Raw genomic sequence first — 17,498 nt, forward strand, 5'->3', positions numbered from 1 at the left:
CATTTGAATTCGTTTTGTGATGTATTAGTAATTAACATTTTGTCTTTGACTATTATGAAGGGTTCGGCAGTCAATGAGGAGAAGATTGGATGCTTGTATGCTGGCTAGAGGTGGTCATTTTCAACAGTTTTTGTAGGTTGAGTTGAATTTTCATGTAATTTTTCATAATAAAATGTTATTATCTGAAATTTTGTTTCCCCTATATCTTCGAAACAAATAGGTTTTTCAAAAATCATCAAAGGACAAAATATTCTTAGAATAGTCCAAGGAACAACCCCCTGAATTTTTGCCGCATGTTTAGGAAACACCCTGTATAGAAGTATGTTCGTATTCAAAAAGTTATAATTCATTAATAATAAATTGTGAATATTTCAAGAATTTTTTTTTATTTCAATCAAATTAAGTTTCATATGTCTCTATCACCAATAAATATTTCAATGTTTATAAACAACAATAATAATTCATCATTTCAATTTACGAAGGATTTAAATAAAATCGAGTAAAATTAATATCGAACCTCCGTTATCCAAAAGACATTGATATTCCAGAAGAAACATATTTTATTTTGACTGCCATAATTGATATTTATGAGATGCAAAGCGAACTCAATCGATATTCTTCTACGAATGTATTTCGCGCCTTATCAATCTACGTTGAGGAATTCATTCCTTTACTTGGCCTTCCGACTTCACCCTTCTCTTTATAAACCTTCATCAGGTTGACGTTTACAGCTTCAATAAAATTAAGAACTGATTGAATTTGAAGCAGGTGGCGTATAACGGTAAATACAAAAGATTTATTGGAATATAAATAATTGAAGACGAAGTAGAGCGATTCTGAAGAGCCGGAATCTAATAGACTGTATTTAATGAAAGTGGATCTTGCCATGGGTTCCCAATTTCCTCAAATAGATGGTTATCGGCTTGAGAAATTGAAATGTTCGAAATCGGCGAAATTTCCTACCGATACAGAATATTCGTAGAGATTCCACATTGACTATTGGAAAACTTCGGAATCGACTAAATATTTCGTCATATTCGCAGGCGAAACGAATATTCGAAACTTTGATGATCGTCTGCAAGTTTCACACTACTTAATTCATTTCGACAGCGATAAACAAAATTGAAAAATATCGGAACACGATGGTTTCGAGGCCAAGGTCGAGCGTTCGCTAACCAATCAGTCACAAATTCAAGGAAACCTGTTTAACGAAAGGATTTTCATTCTGATATTATTCACTCTATTAGGCCAATTGAAAATTCCCCGTGCTGATGCAAAGGTGGCGGTATTAGTATTAAATCCATATGATTTTTAGTTAGTACCAACCTTCAAACGATACGTGTCAAAATTTGACAGCAGTCCGACCATTAGATTGTGAGATATTGCATTGTGAGTGTAGCTACATTAGTTATTTGCTAATAAAATATTGTTTCTTGAAGGAAAAAAACAGTTGAACCAAAATCTTGGCTTGATGAAGAGTTTTCGGGGTCTGCATGAGGAAAATCAAACATCATTGACTGGTATGCTAAGTTTAAACGTGGTGAAATGAGCACCGAAGACGGCAAACGCAGTGGACGCCCAAAACAGCATGTCAACCACGAAAAAATAAAAAAGTTCACAAATTTATTTTGAATGACCGTAAAGTGAAGTTGATCGAGATGGCAGACATTGTGAAGATATCATCTTAACGTGTACATCATATCATTCACGAATATTTGTACATAAGAAAGCTGTGTTCAAAATGGGTGCCGCGCGAGCTCACAATCGTGTTAATGATTATGAGCAATGTTTGAAGCTGTTTAAGTGCAATAAATCTGAATTTTTGCGCCGATATGTGACAATGGATAACACATAGCTCCATCATTTCACTCCGCACTCCAATCGACAATCAGCTGAGTGGACTGCACACGATGAACCGAATCCGATGCGAGGAAAAACACAGCAGTCAGCTGGCAAGGTTATGACAACAGTAAAATACTCATGCCGTAACCTTGCCAGCTGACTGCTGTGTTTTTCTTCGCATTGCGCAACCCAGAAGGGATGCGCAAGGTATAATATTCATTGAGTACCTCCAAAAGGGCCAGATCATCAACGGTCCCATTCGAAGAAAAAAAAGTGCTGTTTCATCAAGACAATGCGTAGTGTCAAAAATCAATGGAATCAATGGCAAAATTGCAGGAATTGAGTTCCGAATTGCTTCTGCATCCACCGTATTCGCCATATCTGGCCCCTAGCGACTTTTTCCTGTTCTCAGACCCTCAAAAGATTCCTCGGCGGAAAAAATTTGATGAAGTAATCGCCGAAACTGAGGCCTATTTTGAAGTGAAAGACAAATCGTACTACAAAAAGGGCATCGAAAAGTTGGAAGATATAGCGCTATTATCGCTGTTCAGCCCTCGAAGGCAACTATGTTGAATAATAAAATTGAATTTTGCCTAAAAATGTGTTTTACTTTGGTAGACAGCGGAATTTTCAATTGGCCTGTTATAACTAAATTTTCAACAGTGTTGTAGTGAATTTTACTGATTTAAATACGTTATTGAACCGTGTATCTTCCCATTTTTAGGAATGACGTCTTTATTACTAGTCAAATGTGGAGTAGTGTCTGCTTCAAATGCGACAGCTGCCTAGATGCAGAATTAATTTCCATATTCCAAATGACCTAATGAAAATACTTCAAATAAGTGTTATCAATCCAAATATCATCAAACAAACCTGTTTAAGCTGTAAAACGGCAATGGTTGTGGTTTTTGCCACAACTCCATCCATCTAAATTTCGTCAAAAATTTAATTTTGCATTGTAACGAATTATTCAGTGCAATATACTAGTAGTTATGTGATCCAATCATATTATATTGAAATATTTAAATGTTTAAATGAAATCTATGATGAATTTTGATGCTATTTATTGATGTATAATTACGAACTGGGAATTGCTTTATCTGTTATTATTCATTTGCATTGTGGTTTCTGATAAATTAGACGCAAAATTGATAGGGAATTGGAAAGCCAATAATAATGAAACCATTTGAAGTCTAATGAAAATTTCATATTGGATTGTCATTGTAACAGTATAGAGGAGAATATTCCATGTTGCTCCAACGAATATACTATCAATATATTTCTTTCTCTAAATGGAGGTGAGAAAGTCTTGATGATGAAAATCTTGGTGCTGAAACCTTCGTTTTTGATTTGAAAGGAAAACTTCAAAAAAGTAAAAGGGGATATAAATAAGAATCAACTCGAGAAATCAATAAACATGCAGTTTACTTCTGGATCTATACAATACAAAAACTGAATGAAAGAACCCATATAATTTTAAGGCAAGCTAACTTCGGAGACAAAACTATGAATATGAATGAATAATGTTAGGCCAATTGAAAAGATCCATATGCTCTTGTTCTGGGAAGCTCCATTTATCTGTATACTCATCAATAGTTGAAACTTATTAGGCCCCGGTCTGACGCACAGATAGCGGTGCTAGTATTAAATCCACCTGATATTTAGTTAGTACCAACCTTCAAACGATACGTGTCAAAATTTGACAGCAGTCCGACCATTAGTTTGTGAGATATTGCGTTGCGTGTGTAGCTACTTTTGTTATATGATAAAAGATGGAAAAAAGGAATTTCTTGTGCTAATAAAATATTGCTTCTGAAGGAAAACAATACAGTTGAAGCAAAATCTTGGCTTGATGAAGAATTCCCGGGGTCTGCACCAGGAAAATCAACCATCAATGATTGGTATGCTAAGTCTAAACGTGGTGAAATGAGCACCGAAGACGGCGAACGCAGTGGACGCCCAAAAGAGGCTATTACCGACAGAAAAATAAAAAAGTTCACAAAATAATTTTGAATGACCGTAAAATGTGAAAATGATCAAGATAGCAGACATTGTGAAGATATCACCTCAATGTGTACATCATATCATCCAAGAATATTTGTATATGAGAAAGTTGTGTGCAGAATGGTTGCCGCGCGAGCTCACAATCGATCAAAAGCAACAACCTGTCAATGATTCTGAACAGTGGTTGAAGCTGTTTGAGTGCAATAAACCTGTTTTTTTGCGTCGATATGTGACAATGGATGAAACATGGCTTCATCATTTCACTCCGGAGTCGAATCGACAGTCAGCTGAGTAGACTGCACACGATGAACCGAATCCAGAGCGAGTAAAAACACAACAGTTAGCTGGCGAGATTATGGCATCAGTGTTCTGGAATGAGCAAGGTTTAATATTCATTGATCACCTTCAAAAGGGCCAGACCATCAACAGCGATTATTATTTTGCGGTATTGGATCGCTTGAAGGATGAAATCGTTAAAAAACGGCCCCATTCGTAGAAAAAAAGGTGCTGTTTCATCAAGACAATGCGACGTGTCACAAATCAATGAAAACAATGGCAAAATTGCATGAATTCAGCTTCGAATTGCTTCTGCATCCACCGTATTCGCCAGAACTGGACCCCAGCGACTTTTTCCTGTTCTCAGACCTCAAAATAATGCTCGTTGGAGAGAAATTAAGAGCCAATGAAGAAGTAATCGCCGAAAATGAAGACTATTTCGAAGTGATAGACAAATCGTACTACTAAAATGGTGTCAAAAAGTTGGAAGATCGCTATAACCGCTGTATCGCCCTCGAAGACAACTATGTTAATAATAATAATAATAATATAGTTTATTCGAGAACTTCAACAAATGAACATAGTTTATCACAGAGGTAATATATACTGACAGAGTATATTAACCTGTACGTGATACTAAATTAATTTTACATTCTAAAACTGTTCTGCAAAGAAAGGAAACAAAATTTATAAAATCTAAAAAGTACAAGTGAAGAAATGGATGCTTCGAACGCAGATACTACCATCCACCATGTTAAATAATAAAATCGAATTTTGCCAAAAAACTGTGTTTTACTATGTTAAACCGGTGACTTTTTAATTGGCCTGTTATGTTTTTCGTGTGTCACTGACTGTTTACTGGTTTTTTTAACGAGCTAGTAAATTCCTAATGGAAGATCTACATTAATAATAGATCTATTCAGCGGATACTGCAACAGAGCGAGCTAATCGAATTAGCCTTTTTCTTCTAAGATTCCTTCACTTGATATCTTACTTTGTATTTATTCATTAATTATTTGATAAAATCTTAAAATTGTATTGTACTTGATTTTCACAGGATTTTAGGATTTTAGTGGGTTATCCAAAACTAAAACCAACTAATGCCAAACGTTTCGCGGATATATTTGCACTTCTTCAGGGCTACAAGAGAGAAATTTACGAAGATTAAATAATGTACAATCATTTCTTCAGTTAACATTAAATTATCAATTTCTTAAACTGCTCCGAAACGAATGCTAAACACACATATACAATAAAAGATGATAAAAATATATTGATTTTAGTTTGGATAACCCACTTTCCTAAAATCCTGTGAAAATCAAGTACAATATGACCTCACAAGGAAATGAATCTTCAGACCTTAAAATTTTATAATTTATTTTGTGGAATATCTCTTGAATTACCGAATAATAGAACATAAAGACTGAGAAACAGAACGTCGAACGAACTTCAAGGAAGAAATATCAATAACGAGAATCTCTCAATCTTAAAACGATTGATAATGGCTCCGAACAGGAAGTTGTTCTACCCAAAAATTGGCCTCGACTACAAACCAGGGAATGATTAATATAAGAATCCCCCAGTTTTCTGTGATCGTTCAACCAACCAATTAGAATAAATCGTGATGTCGACTGAATCGTGAAGCGGTTTTAAAAATAAGACGTCCCTTGATATATAGGTTGAAGGTTTTGTCAGCTGAAATAGCGAATACCGATTCCCACTTTCTGGCTGTTTTCAATGGGTAAGGGGCGGCAAACCGGCCGTTCCCAACCTTTTGCGGCTGGCAGCTGTAGAGGACTGACTCCTCTTCGACGAAATTATAGCCGCCCCTTCGTTCCATTTACACCTGCTACTCGAATTATCTCGATTATAAGCAGATTTGACACATTGTGCTGTTATTGTCACCTCGGTCTCTGCTCTGACTCGATTCCCTTCGATAACGCTTTCGGTGTAAGCAACAAATGCTACTCATGGATTTTTGCATTGCTAATCCTTGCAAATAACCTCAGTAATTTGGAATTTCACAAAGGAAAAAATATTTATTTTCATAATAATAATAGGTTTCATGTTTTCTACACGTTGAAAAGACCAATTACAGAAAAATAAACAACAAAATATGATAACAGAAAACGATCACCAGGTAGGTATTCATTTTTTATTTATTTATTTAATTACTACACCCATCTACAGCCTAAGCCAATTACAGAATGGGGAAAAATACAAAATTACAATAAACAATACAAAATAGTATATATAGGTACAGATAGCTTCTTATAGAAATTGCGACTCTAAAACAGCCCTCTTTATATCAAAATGAGTACAGCAAAAAATGTCTAAAATATTAAAGGTATTACGATTTAGGAGTGATTGTTGTCAATGTATAACGGTTAATATTACATGGCTTACCAGAAAGTATTGCATGAATTACACTAACATTGCATATATGTTTGAAGCATATGATCATCCTACGTTGAACCAAAGAAAACAGAGGTCTAGTTCCTATGTTTGGACTAGGTACATAAAAATGAACTTTTACTAGTAAGTAGATGGGGATATCACTGCGACCGAATACAGAAAAAAATTGCCTGTAAATTGCACCGATCAGCCAGTATTACGATACTAACCCCTGGTTTCTGAAAGACTGATCAAATCTTTGTTCAACTAATACAACATTCAACTTAACAGCGAGATCAAATCCATTTGGGTTTCTGAAATTTTGAAGTGTAGAACTAACTGATTTATGTTATCTGGAGCTTTTAACTTGAGGAGAAAATTTGAAAAGCGATTCAGAAATGACGCTTTGTGAGAGGTTTTAATTTTCTTCTTCAATATGAACAAATCTGCGGCTGAGACTCACCGAATGCTCTCAAATACCTATGATGTGGCCGCTACTATTGATAGAACGTGTCTAGAGTGGTTTCAACGCTTCAAGAACAGTAATTTTGAGGTCGAAGACCAGCTTGGAAGAGAAAAGAGTTTTGAAGATGCGGAATTGGAGTCTTTACTTGATCAATACTCATGTCAAACGCAACAAGAATTTTCGGGATCATTGGAAGTGACGCAACAAGCCTTTTCAAAAAGCCTGAAAGTATTGGAAATGATTCAGAAATAAGAAAATTGGGTGTCGTACGAGTGCCTCGAACTATCACCTGTTTCGAGCAATGACACGGCCTGTTTGACCAGCACTTTCGGTCTTATGAAGAAGTAAAAAATTGGATCGATTCGGGGATCGTTTCAAAAAAAGACCAGTTTTTTTAACGTGGGATTCGGTCACTACCGTAATATGGGAGAATGTAGTGACCAGCGATGGAATAAACTTTGAATCATAAAGATTAAGTTTTTCACAATTAAGCCTTGAATTTCGGAAATTGAAAATGGCGGAAGCATAGTTATACGCATATGTAAGATAACAAGTGTATAATAACAGTGTTAAAAAAATAAAAACTTATAAATCTGAATTAGTATTCAGCATGATATCTTCAAAAAAAGAATCTCATTTCAAAGTTAACACTGTAACCTCTTCGTTACAACTCAAAATGCCCGAGAACAGTCGTTTGTTTGAGTCGTGGTTCAGATCCCTGAATCTACCAAATGGAAGGGACAAAAACCCAGGTCGATCAAACACCTCTTATAATTACATAAGTATTTCACAATCCGAATCTTTAAAATATCTGGTACCAGAAAAATTTACATACAATATTTATAAAATGAAAATATATACAAGTGAATCCGAAATTTATAATTGTATAAAAAAAGAATGAAATTTTCTAAGATCCTAAATTACTTTCCTGAAGAGGTAAAAGTCCTAGCTCTATACTGAGCCAATCTTCCTCCACCGAAGTTGATAAGAACTTAGGTCTGGCAGTTCTTCAATTGTAAGGAGAGTAAATAATTTGACTTGTAAGTTGACAATTGACAATGAAGGGCTGTCTTTAGACGAAGAACTCTCAATGTAATTATCCAACTTTCAACGTTTATCAAGAACCAATCAGGAATTCAGCAAAGAAAATATACCAAAAAAAAAACCTTTTCTCAGGGTTTTATGAATGAACTAGAGAAAAACAATTATAACTATTTTGCAGCGATAATTATCGATATATGTACGTTCGAAGAAACTAGAAAAAAAAATGATATCATAATTTCGAAGTATCGAGTACATATGCACGAAGATACGCATTGGCGTACGCCCAGATTTCCATCAACTGTCTGACTCAGTTGAATATATAAAATTTGAAATGTAGCACGCTACAACACTCTGCTAGAAAAGTTTAACCATAAACCATTCGTTTCACATCATCCCAGCAATACCTGTGAAGCACTTTGCTGAACAGCCGCATCATGTGAATCATTGAAATAAAATCATCTATTATCAAAAAAAATAGCACTGGTCCAAGATTCGAGCCCTGAGGTACACCAGAATCAATAAGAACTGTTATGCCTGCGATGAACCGAAAGGGACATATCAACCACGAACTGAACCCATAACTATTCAAGAATATCCTTAATAAGATATAATAATACTTGTGTCTATCATCACATCTTACTAAGGCTTAAGGTGGAGGGGCAAGATAACCGTTTTACATTAATTAGTAATCATGATTTATCTCAGCGCCAATTTCAAATAATGCATCAATATTGATTCCTTTATATTATACCATTCGATAATTCTTCGAACTATAAATGAAAAACTAAACCCGATCATCAATATGTGTAATATTTATAGATCTCAAACTGATACTTAATCAGCAATCTGACAAATCTCTTTCTCCTGAAGTGTTTGACCTGAAGTAAGTAGACTAATGATCAATGTGAATCATCTCTAAAGACTAGAAAAATAGATTATTTCAAAGTGGTTTTAAAGTAAGCTGGGAGTGCTGCCTCCAAATATAACCAAATTTACTTAGCACTTCATTTCTCTTGTTTCGTTTGTCACAAACGCAATATTACGCGATTTATTACGAGGTGTGGATATTCTGATTTGATTGACAAAATGGATTTGATTTGGTAATATAAAAACTTCTGCAATTCCTGAATTCACGAAAAAAGGGTTGATCTTATAAATCACAAGGAGTGAAACTCCTACCTTTTAAAACTTTCAAGTTCATAAGGGAGAAATCTAACATTTGCGAATCTCTCAATTTCCTTCATATGATTATTTTTCAATCGACTTTCCTGGAGGGTTCCAAGTAGAGCGATACAACTGATCACATTTATGGGTTACGACCTAGATTTGAATTTTATATCCTGAGCCCTTGAAAAAGCTTATCCACCGAAAGTAACCGAAATTAAGGGATGTTTTCGCATTACACATCAATCGTATTCCACAAGTGTTATTTCATGAAATCATTGGATATCTTGGTTAAAGTTATAACATCAAAAGAATGAACAGTCTGATTCATGATTCCCTCAGAAAGAAGGAAGAAAGTAATAAGTAGAAGCTTTGAAATGGTCGATAGAAAATAATTCGAGGCTCTCTTAAATTTTCAGATGTAATAAAATGTGTAGAATCAAAACTCGATCAATAATGAGGGCATACTGCATATTTGAAATTTCTTGCTTGAAAAACAGATCCATGAGTTTTGAAGACGAAGATTCAAGTCATAACAATGCAACTTCAACTACTGGGGGACATCAGTAAAATTTGGATCTCTACAAGAATTGTTATATCTCCTGAAATTTTGATCACAGTCACATGAAATAAAAATGGTTTTCATTCATCGAGCTCTGATCTAAAACATATTGAGATTTCAGTACAGTATTTTGCCGCAAGGAGAGGTGGCAGCTTCGAGAAAATTATTGAATTTCATTTGAAAATTTCAGTTCACAACCTATTCCTTCTCAAATAATGAACTAATCGCACAACCCCTAGCATTTTATATATTTATATTTTTTATTGTTTTTTATTACCAGAAATGTAGAAACAATGTATTCGAAGGAACAGGCTGAAGGATCCAAGGCCGATGGGCATTTTCTCCACAATAAATGACAGTTATCCATCTATCTATAACACAGCATAAGTTATTGCTTCGATCGACAGAATTTCTTGGAGGTTTGCTCCTCAAAGATAACCATAAAATTCGAATTTTATTGCCCCATGTACATAGTAGTTCAGTTGGTTAACACCAATTATTATTGCTCTATATCAACTGCCACGGTTGAACACGTCCTGCAAAAATACTTCCTAAAGCCGACGAAGTTACCAACGGATGTTGGGATTGCTCGATCATATAAAGTATACAATTATGCTACTCTGAGAAGGTTCCAAAGCAATAGAAACATTTGACTTCAAAATTCTGAAATCTAAACATCTGAAACGAAACTAAATATTTGAATATGATATAAAAAACTTGTCAGGAATGTGGACAATGCTTTATTTTTCTCACAAGTTTACTTTTGCCAAAGTTTCGGAGGCGATTCACTCCTTCTTCAGGGCTAAAAACAAGAGGACATCAACAAACAATATCAAGGACATCTCCTGAAACTAACCTCATGAATATTAAGTTTTCGAGAAAACAGCAATTAAGCAATATTTCATCGAATTATTTGTAAGATTAAATTACAATCAAGTATAACGTCGCCAGAAGCAAAACATAAATGTCGAATACAAAAACATAGACAAACATTCAAATTTCATGTATTACAATCATATATAGGTCTTTTTCTTTTTGTCAATAAGTTATATTCTACGTGTATTCCTTTGTTGTGTATCACGTCACGTCCAACAAGATATCAGATAAATAGCTGAAATATAGAATATAACTTCACAAAAAGAAGAAGACCTATCTATGATTGTAATACTTGACATTTGAAGTTTCATGTTTGTCTATGTTTTTGTATTTGACATTTCTGTTTTGATTCTGGCGACGTTATACCTGATTGTAATTTAATCCTACAAATAATTTTATGAAATATTCTTAATTGCTGTTTTCTCGAAAACTTGATATTCATGAGGTTAGTTTCAGGAGCTGTCCTTGTTATTGTTTGTTAAAAGTCCTCTTGTTTTTTAGCCCTGAAGAAGGAGGAAATCGCTTCCGAAACGTTGGCAAAAGTAAACTTGTGAGAAAAATAAAGCATTGTCCACATTCCTGACAAGTTTTTTATATTATATTCAAATATTTAGTTTCGTTTCAGATGTTTAGATTTCAGAATTTTGAAGTCAAATGTTTCTATTGCTTTGTAACCTTCTCAGAGTAGCATAATTGTATACTTTTTATGATCGAGCAATTCCAACATCCGTTGGTAACTTCGTCGGCTTTAGGAAGTATTTTTGCAGGACGTGTTCAACCGTCAATCAAAGTTTTTTATATTATATTGTTTATCATGGACGAATACCAAATTGATAAATATTTAAAATTATTTATTTTTATTATCTTTAGTTTTCACTAATACTTTCAGTTCAATCTCTAATTCGCGTTCCATGTTCAGATCCTAGTAAAACCAAATGCTGGCTGGGCCAATGGTGAAAAGTAAATATTTAAAGTTTCGAATGCACATCAGTATTTGATTAATTACTAGAGAAACTCGTGGAATGCTTCGAAGCGGCAGGTTTTCAAGAGGCATCATATCTACGATTCCACCAACCACCAACAGCGGTGAATGCCCAGAAATTCTGATTTTATACCTTCGTATGCGGGGAAATTTCCATTTCCACGGTGTGCGAGCAGCTTTATGTTGTCTCCTGCAGTCTTTAGAAAGTGCCGCACGAAGCTTAGAGGAACGGTACACGTCATGATTTACAGTTTTCGCAGATACCTATTTAATTCGTGGGATTCCCAAGGATTGAGGGAAATCTAGCATTCCACTGCTACTGGGCCATATATTACCCGATGACAAATACCGTAGAGCGCAAACATGTTCTCTGTCCACCCTCCACTCAGCTGTTTATCGATTTCAGAAAGGAAAGGGGTGCGTTTTATGCACAATGAATCAATCAAGGTCACAGTTTTGGTAGCCCATCTGACCATCATAAAATTTCACTGAACCTGAAAATGCACTCAGAACCCGTTCGAAAATGTTATGTGGGCATTTGGTTTTGCTCATCGGAATTGTCCTCGTTTTCACGTGATCGAAATTTATCGGAATATTTCCACATTGTTATTGATGAAATGTTTCGATTTATAATTTGAATTCAAACAACCTAACTCCCATTTAAATTTTGATAGTTTGCGTTTCAGACTACGAAGGATCTTTAATAGTTCAAAAACCAGTAAATAGACTAGATTTCATTTTTTTGTTGAGGATTGATTCTAAAAATTTAAGTAAAATGAACCGAAAATGTGGAAGAATCATTGAAATATCTCAAGAAATGAAAAAGTTATGGGACTTTGAAGTTGCGCTTGGAAGAATAATTTCATAGTACGTGTAAGTGTCGTGTCGTCACAAACTAGACGACTGGTATTCGCAGAGTGCTTACGAATTCATTGGTGTACGATCACTTGTGCCGTTCGTGTCGTGTTTTGTTCGTTACACAATGGCTGAAATAACTTAGGTACTATATACATACATATAAATTCCTTTTTTCTCTTTTTACTTTTTACTCCTCACATAAATATGTTTTGCCATTGATAGACTTCAACAACCAGTACTCAACTACAAACTGTTTATGAAACGTGTTTTAATTAAATCATCGTTATAAGTTGAACCATGATGTAGCAAACTCAAAAGTAGATACTTAATTGAAAAGTTTAACTCCTTTTATTTCTGCACTAACATAAGATGGATTTGAAGAAAAAAACTCCATCACTGCGAATATATCTATTTTAGGCAAATTGTCACTTTGTCCTTTCACGAAGCCTTCTTCCATTATGGTGACATAAAAACAAAATTCAAGTTAAAACTACACGGTACAACTACAAACGGCGCGAGAGCCTTGGTGCGGCTAAGTATTTAAACGTAATTTATGGTGTAGCGATCACAGGCAAGAGCCGTGACGTCACAGACCAAAGACGTTCTGCGCTAAAATACGTGAATTTAAATAATCTATTTCTCAGTCATTTATTGATGGATTTTCAAAATTTTTTCACTGATTTATCAGTTTTGATCTATATTTTAATTCTATCGTGTCAAATATAGTATTATCAACATCACCAAACTAGTCCATTGTTGAAACAGCTACTAAAAATGAGATCAATAGCTTCTTGAATTTTCGAAATGTACAGAGTGTTTCCAAATTAGACGTGATTCTTGGAGGACGTGTTAGTATGGCTCATTTGCTGTCGTTTGAGCAATATTTAGTGATAACCAAAAATCAACAGTTTACAAGATATTTGAGTTCGTGTGTTTTTTGAAAGATTTCTCACCTCACTTCGTTTTCAATTTTTTCTACGTTGAACAAATTTGATTATAATTTTGGATTATTTTCGTGGCCAGCGAGAAGTCCGGACCTAACGCCATTAGAATAGACAAAGTAGCGAGAAGATTGAAAATGAATTTCAGGCGGGAAGTAACAAATAAAGAAATAAGAAAGAGGCACTTGCTCAAATAAGGAATGGTGGCGGTCATTGCAAACATAATTTATGAATACATTTTCTACTGAAATTTTGAGTTAATTTCAATAAAAAAATATTTAATTCATTACTTACCTTACTTTGCTTCTTTCTCCTTTCAAATCATAATCTGCTGAAACAAAACTAGTGCCTGCATTCTAACGAGAACTTTTTAGGAAATGAAGAAGAAATTCATACCAACTTCTAAATCATAATAATTTTTTCTCAACATCTTATACAGCATAGTTCTGCTTTTTTCATACATATCATATCCTTCCCTAATAAAACTAATTCAAAATTGATATCAAATAACTTGGTCAACGTAAAAAAAATTTACGAAAATTAAAGTAAGGTGACAAATGGAAAAATCGACATCAGGAATAATATTCTCTAAGGAAATAATGAAAACATGTTTTTTTTTCCATTACAAATATTACTTATGAATTTAAAAACACTTCAATGAGATATCAACAACTGAATAAAAATAATACTAAAGTAAGTTAGAATAGATTTGAATGAATAATAAAATGTGTTTCATGTACCTATGTTTCCATGAATTTTAATTATTTATTCAAATTCTGCTCAATTCATTGCCCCAAAACTATTCAAATCTACTCCATAAAATCAAACATTATAATACTTATTACAATATATTTTCGTAGCCATTTTCGAATTTATTTTTGGAAAACATTGGTGAACATTGAAGTTGGAATAGCTTCATTGATTTAGTTTTATTGTCTCCTAAAATCTATCAATTTTTGTACGAATTCAAATTGTATTATTCATTCTTGATTACAAACTGTATTATCATTCACCTTAACGATATGGAATGATTTGAAATATTCAGCAAGATAAAGAACTGTTTAATCTACAGCTATAAAATTGCCTGAAAAGTCCAATTATACTTCCTTCACCTGAACATTGTTCTTCCCCTATAAAATTAGTTATTCAATCACGAAAAACATTTAATCGAATTAGTATACTTTGGTTTGATGAAGTTAATAACCGTCAAATGGAGTTGTAATTTGTCGTATCTAAATGAAAAATCTAAATGCCAAACTCCTGCGAGTTTACTTCTCCTGATAACGCATGGCTTCGAAGAAATTAACAGACATTTGTCAGGATACAAATGAGATCCCTGAACAAAATATAAAGCTCTAATTATCTTGTGAAGTTCCTGTTATCAGCTGAAGTGAAGAATTCAACGGAATCGTTTCAACATTCAACGATATCTTGTGTCATTCATTTATATCACATTTAATGAAAGAAATTGAGGTAACAGGAGAATCAGGAATAACTCTTATGAATAATTTTCAGTGTAGCATTTTACTTTTACTTATAAAAATTGTTATTGAATGAAACAATGAGAAGTAATATCCAAAAATTCCAAGAAATTTATTGCAATAATATCTACATTAATTTGGAAACTATATGATTACAATTCAGTGAAAAAGCACAACAATTTTGAATGGTAGTAGTTCAACAAGTCGAAAGGAATAGACAATCAATTTTCCACATCTTCATCATCGTAGTTATACTCCTCATCATAAAAATCCTCTTCCTGTATGTCTTCATTTTGAGTTCCACAAATTTCGTTATGCTGTATAAGTAGTTCATGTGGTAGATTCGCCATTTGAATTACTTTGAGACGATTTTTTTCAATGACCATTCTTTTGGTAACGAATTTCGATAATTTATGCTTCCATGTCAGCACAGTAAATAGAAAAGGATACTCTTTCTTCAAGTAATTACATGAGGTTATGAAGTCTTCGTGGAGATCTTTCTTTTTTCCGCTTAGGGCCAACTTGCTCTTGAACAAATCGATGTTTTTCACCCTGTAGATCTCCTCTTCTTCCAGCATACATTTACAGGAATGTATTATCTTCAATTTGCTCTCATTTTCTTTTGAAATTAATTCAGAATCAGGGTAAAGGTTGTAGTATTCAACCAGATGGTCCCAGAGGTGAGGATACTGCAGTTGAAATGAGTATTCGACATTATCAAAATCTTCGGAGTCTTCGAACGATTTGAGAAACAGTTCATATATTTGGCAGGCCTCATTATATTGCCTCAAAGCTCTCAAATTGTTAACATGTCTCATGCATATGTTATCCAGGTCTTCCGTATTCTTCGTAAATTCGAAACAGCTTTTCGGTTTAGATATCTTGACAGGAGACGCAATTCGTGATAAATCAGTACAAGATCTTGATGATGGGATGCTGCGTTCAACATGGCAAGTACATATAGTTTTACTCGGCAATCCGTACTTGGAAACGATAACATATTTTTCCATATTCTTCTCGAAATCTGAAACATTCAACTTTGTTAAGTGATTTTTTTTTCAAAAAGATATTCACCCACCATCAAATTCCTTTGGATATTCGTCGTTTGAACTTGAAACGTTCGAAAAGCAATCGGATTCGTTCGACATATCTCCAAAATTTTCGTTCCCATCATTCAAAAACGTAATCTTGATCGGTACATTCTTGAGTAATACTTCTGAAGCTACCTTTCTCAGAATTGTTTCTGAAAAGTTGAAAATTTAAAATAAATGATTGAAAATGTACTGGAATCATACCAATGCCATCGATTGTAGTAATTTGGTTGAGAAGAATTGAATCTGATCTCCTTCTCGCGAAATTTCTCTTTCCTAGACTTTCCATTTTTATATTCATCGATTCTGAAAAAAATTGAGTTATTCGATTAAGACACTCACCACTGTTGATGGATTACCTCTAATTGTACGTACTCCAGTGGAAAAAATGCTTCTCAATTCCTTTTAAACAAAAATAAAACACAAAACCCTACGAAAACACTTCCCCTTGAAAAAATTTGTCAATACTGTCAGTTTTGACAAGTTGTCACATAGACCAAAAAAAATTTCTACGGATAAGAATATTGCTCGGTGATTAATTTTCATGGGAAATTAAGTAAGAATAAATTATTGAGACTCTATTTCTTTATACAGGGTGAACCTTGAAGCTATAATTACTGCTAATCATTCAAATGAGATTGAAACTAGATATAATTGAAAATACATCTTACAAGTTGATTGAACATTAGAATAATAATTCTTGAAATTGGATATTTTTCTTGGATATCATGAAATGGAAACATATCGAATAATTAGTACTGATGTTATTGTCAAACCATACAAATATTTTTTACCACATTTTCAAAAATAAAGATCAGCACTCAAAACGAATTTTCTTTTATGTTTCCTATAGAGTGAAAACGAGTTTTTCAAAGTGATAAATCGAAATTAAGAAAGAGAAAAAGAGTCGGCCGGAGTCATATCTGGACAAACGAGGGGTAATCCGATGAGATTTATAAAATTTTTGGGCATCAATTCGTTCTGAATGAAACACTTGCATGTTCCTTATGAGAATCTATCAAGTGTTTCCTTGAAATTTCATTGTCTAAAAAGCTGCATAATTTAATTCAATTTTTTTCTAATGTCTCAACTTATGCGATATTCAAATTAAACCATTAATACAGCGATATATCGAAATATGTCATTCAAATTGAGGAATAAGAAAAAACTTGAACTTTCAAAATAGAAATCACACTGAGCTAATATATGTAATGATCATGAAATATGTATTAAAATGCAATGATTAACCAAACTGTAGAACAGAAAATTATGATTCAGAAGTTTCAGCGTCTGAATTCTTCAGAATGAAAATATTGAAAAGGGTCCAAACGAGCACAATATTCATAAGAAAAAGGGCATATTTTTATAATAGCAGAATTTTACCGATGTTTGTTCAAAAACTTCATACTTTGGTACACGAATTGTCATATTTACATAGTGATCGAATAATTTCACAATCACTTTTTTACGATCAGTTTCAGTTACTTATTTGAGAGAATTTATATTTTTCCACAAAA

General features: G+C 33.7%; 2 protein-coding genes across 4 annotated transcripts in view; one reads left to right on the plus strand and one right to left on the minus strand.

Moving 5' to 3' along the window:
* The window catches only part of LOC123686716 (nucleolysin TIA-1), a 446,243-nt gene that overhangs the window by 84,461 nt on the left and 344,284 nt on the right, over positions 1 to 17,498 (plus strand). The gene's annotated exons all lie outside the window — the stretch shown is intronic.
* LOC123686718 lies at positions 15,076 to 16,277 on the minus strand. Its single transcript, XM_045626963.1, has 3 exons — positions 16,186 to 16,277; positions 15,969 to 16,133; positions 15,076 to 15,914 (listed from the first exon to the last, which is right to left on the minus strand). Exons 1-3 carry the CDS (start codon positions 16,268 to 16,270, stop codon positions 15,112 to 15,114), a joined length of 1,053 nt encoding a protein of 350 aa, XP_045482919.1. The 5' UTR covers positions 16,271 to 16,277; the 3' UTR covers positions 15,076 to 15,111.

This window comes from Harmonia axyridis, chromosome X (genome assembly GCF_914767665.1).
Source record: "Harmonia axyridis chromosome X, icHarAxyr1.1, whole genome shotgun sequence".
NCBI classification, from domain to species: domain Eukaryota; kingdom Metazoa; phylum Arthropoda; class Insecta; order Coleoptera; family Coccinellidae; genus Harmonia; species Harmonia axyridis.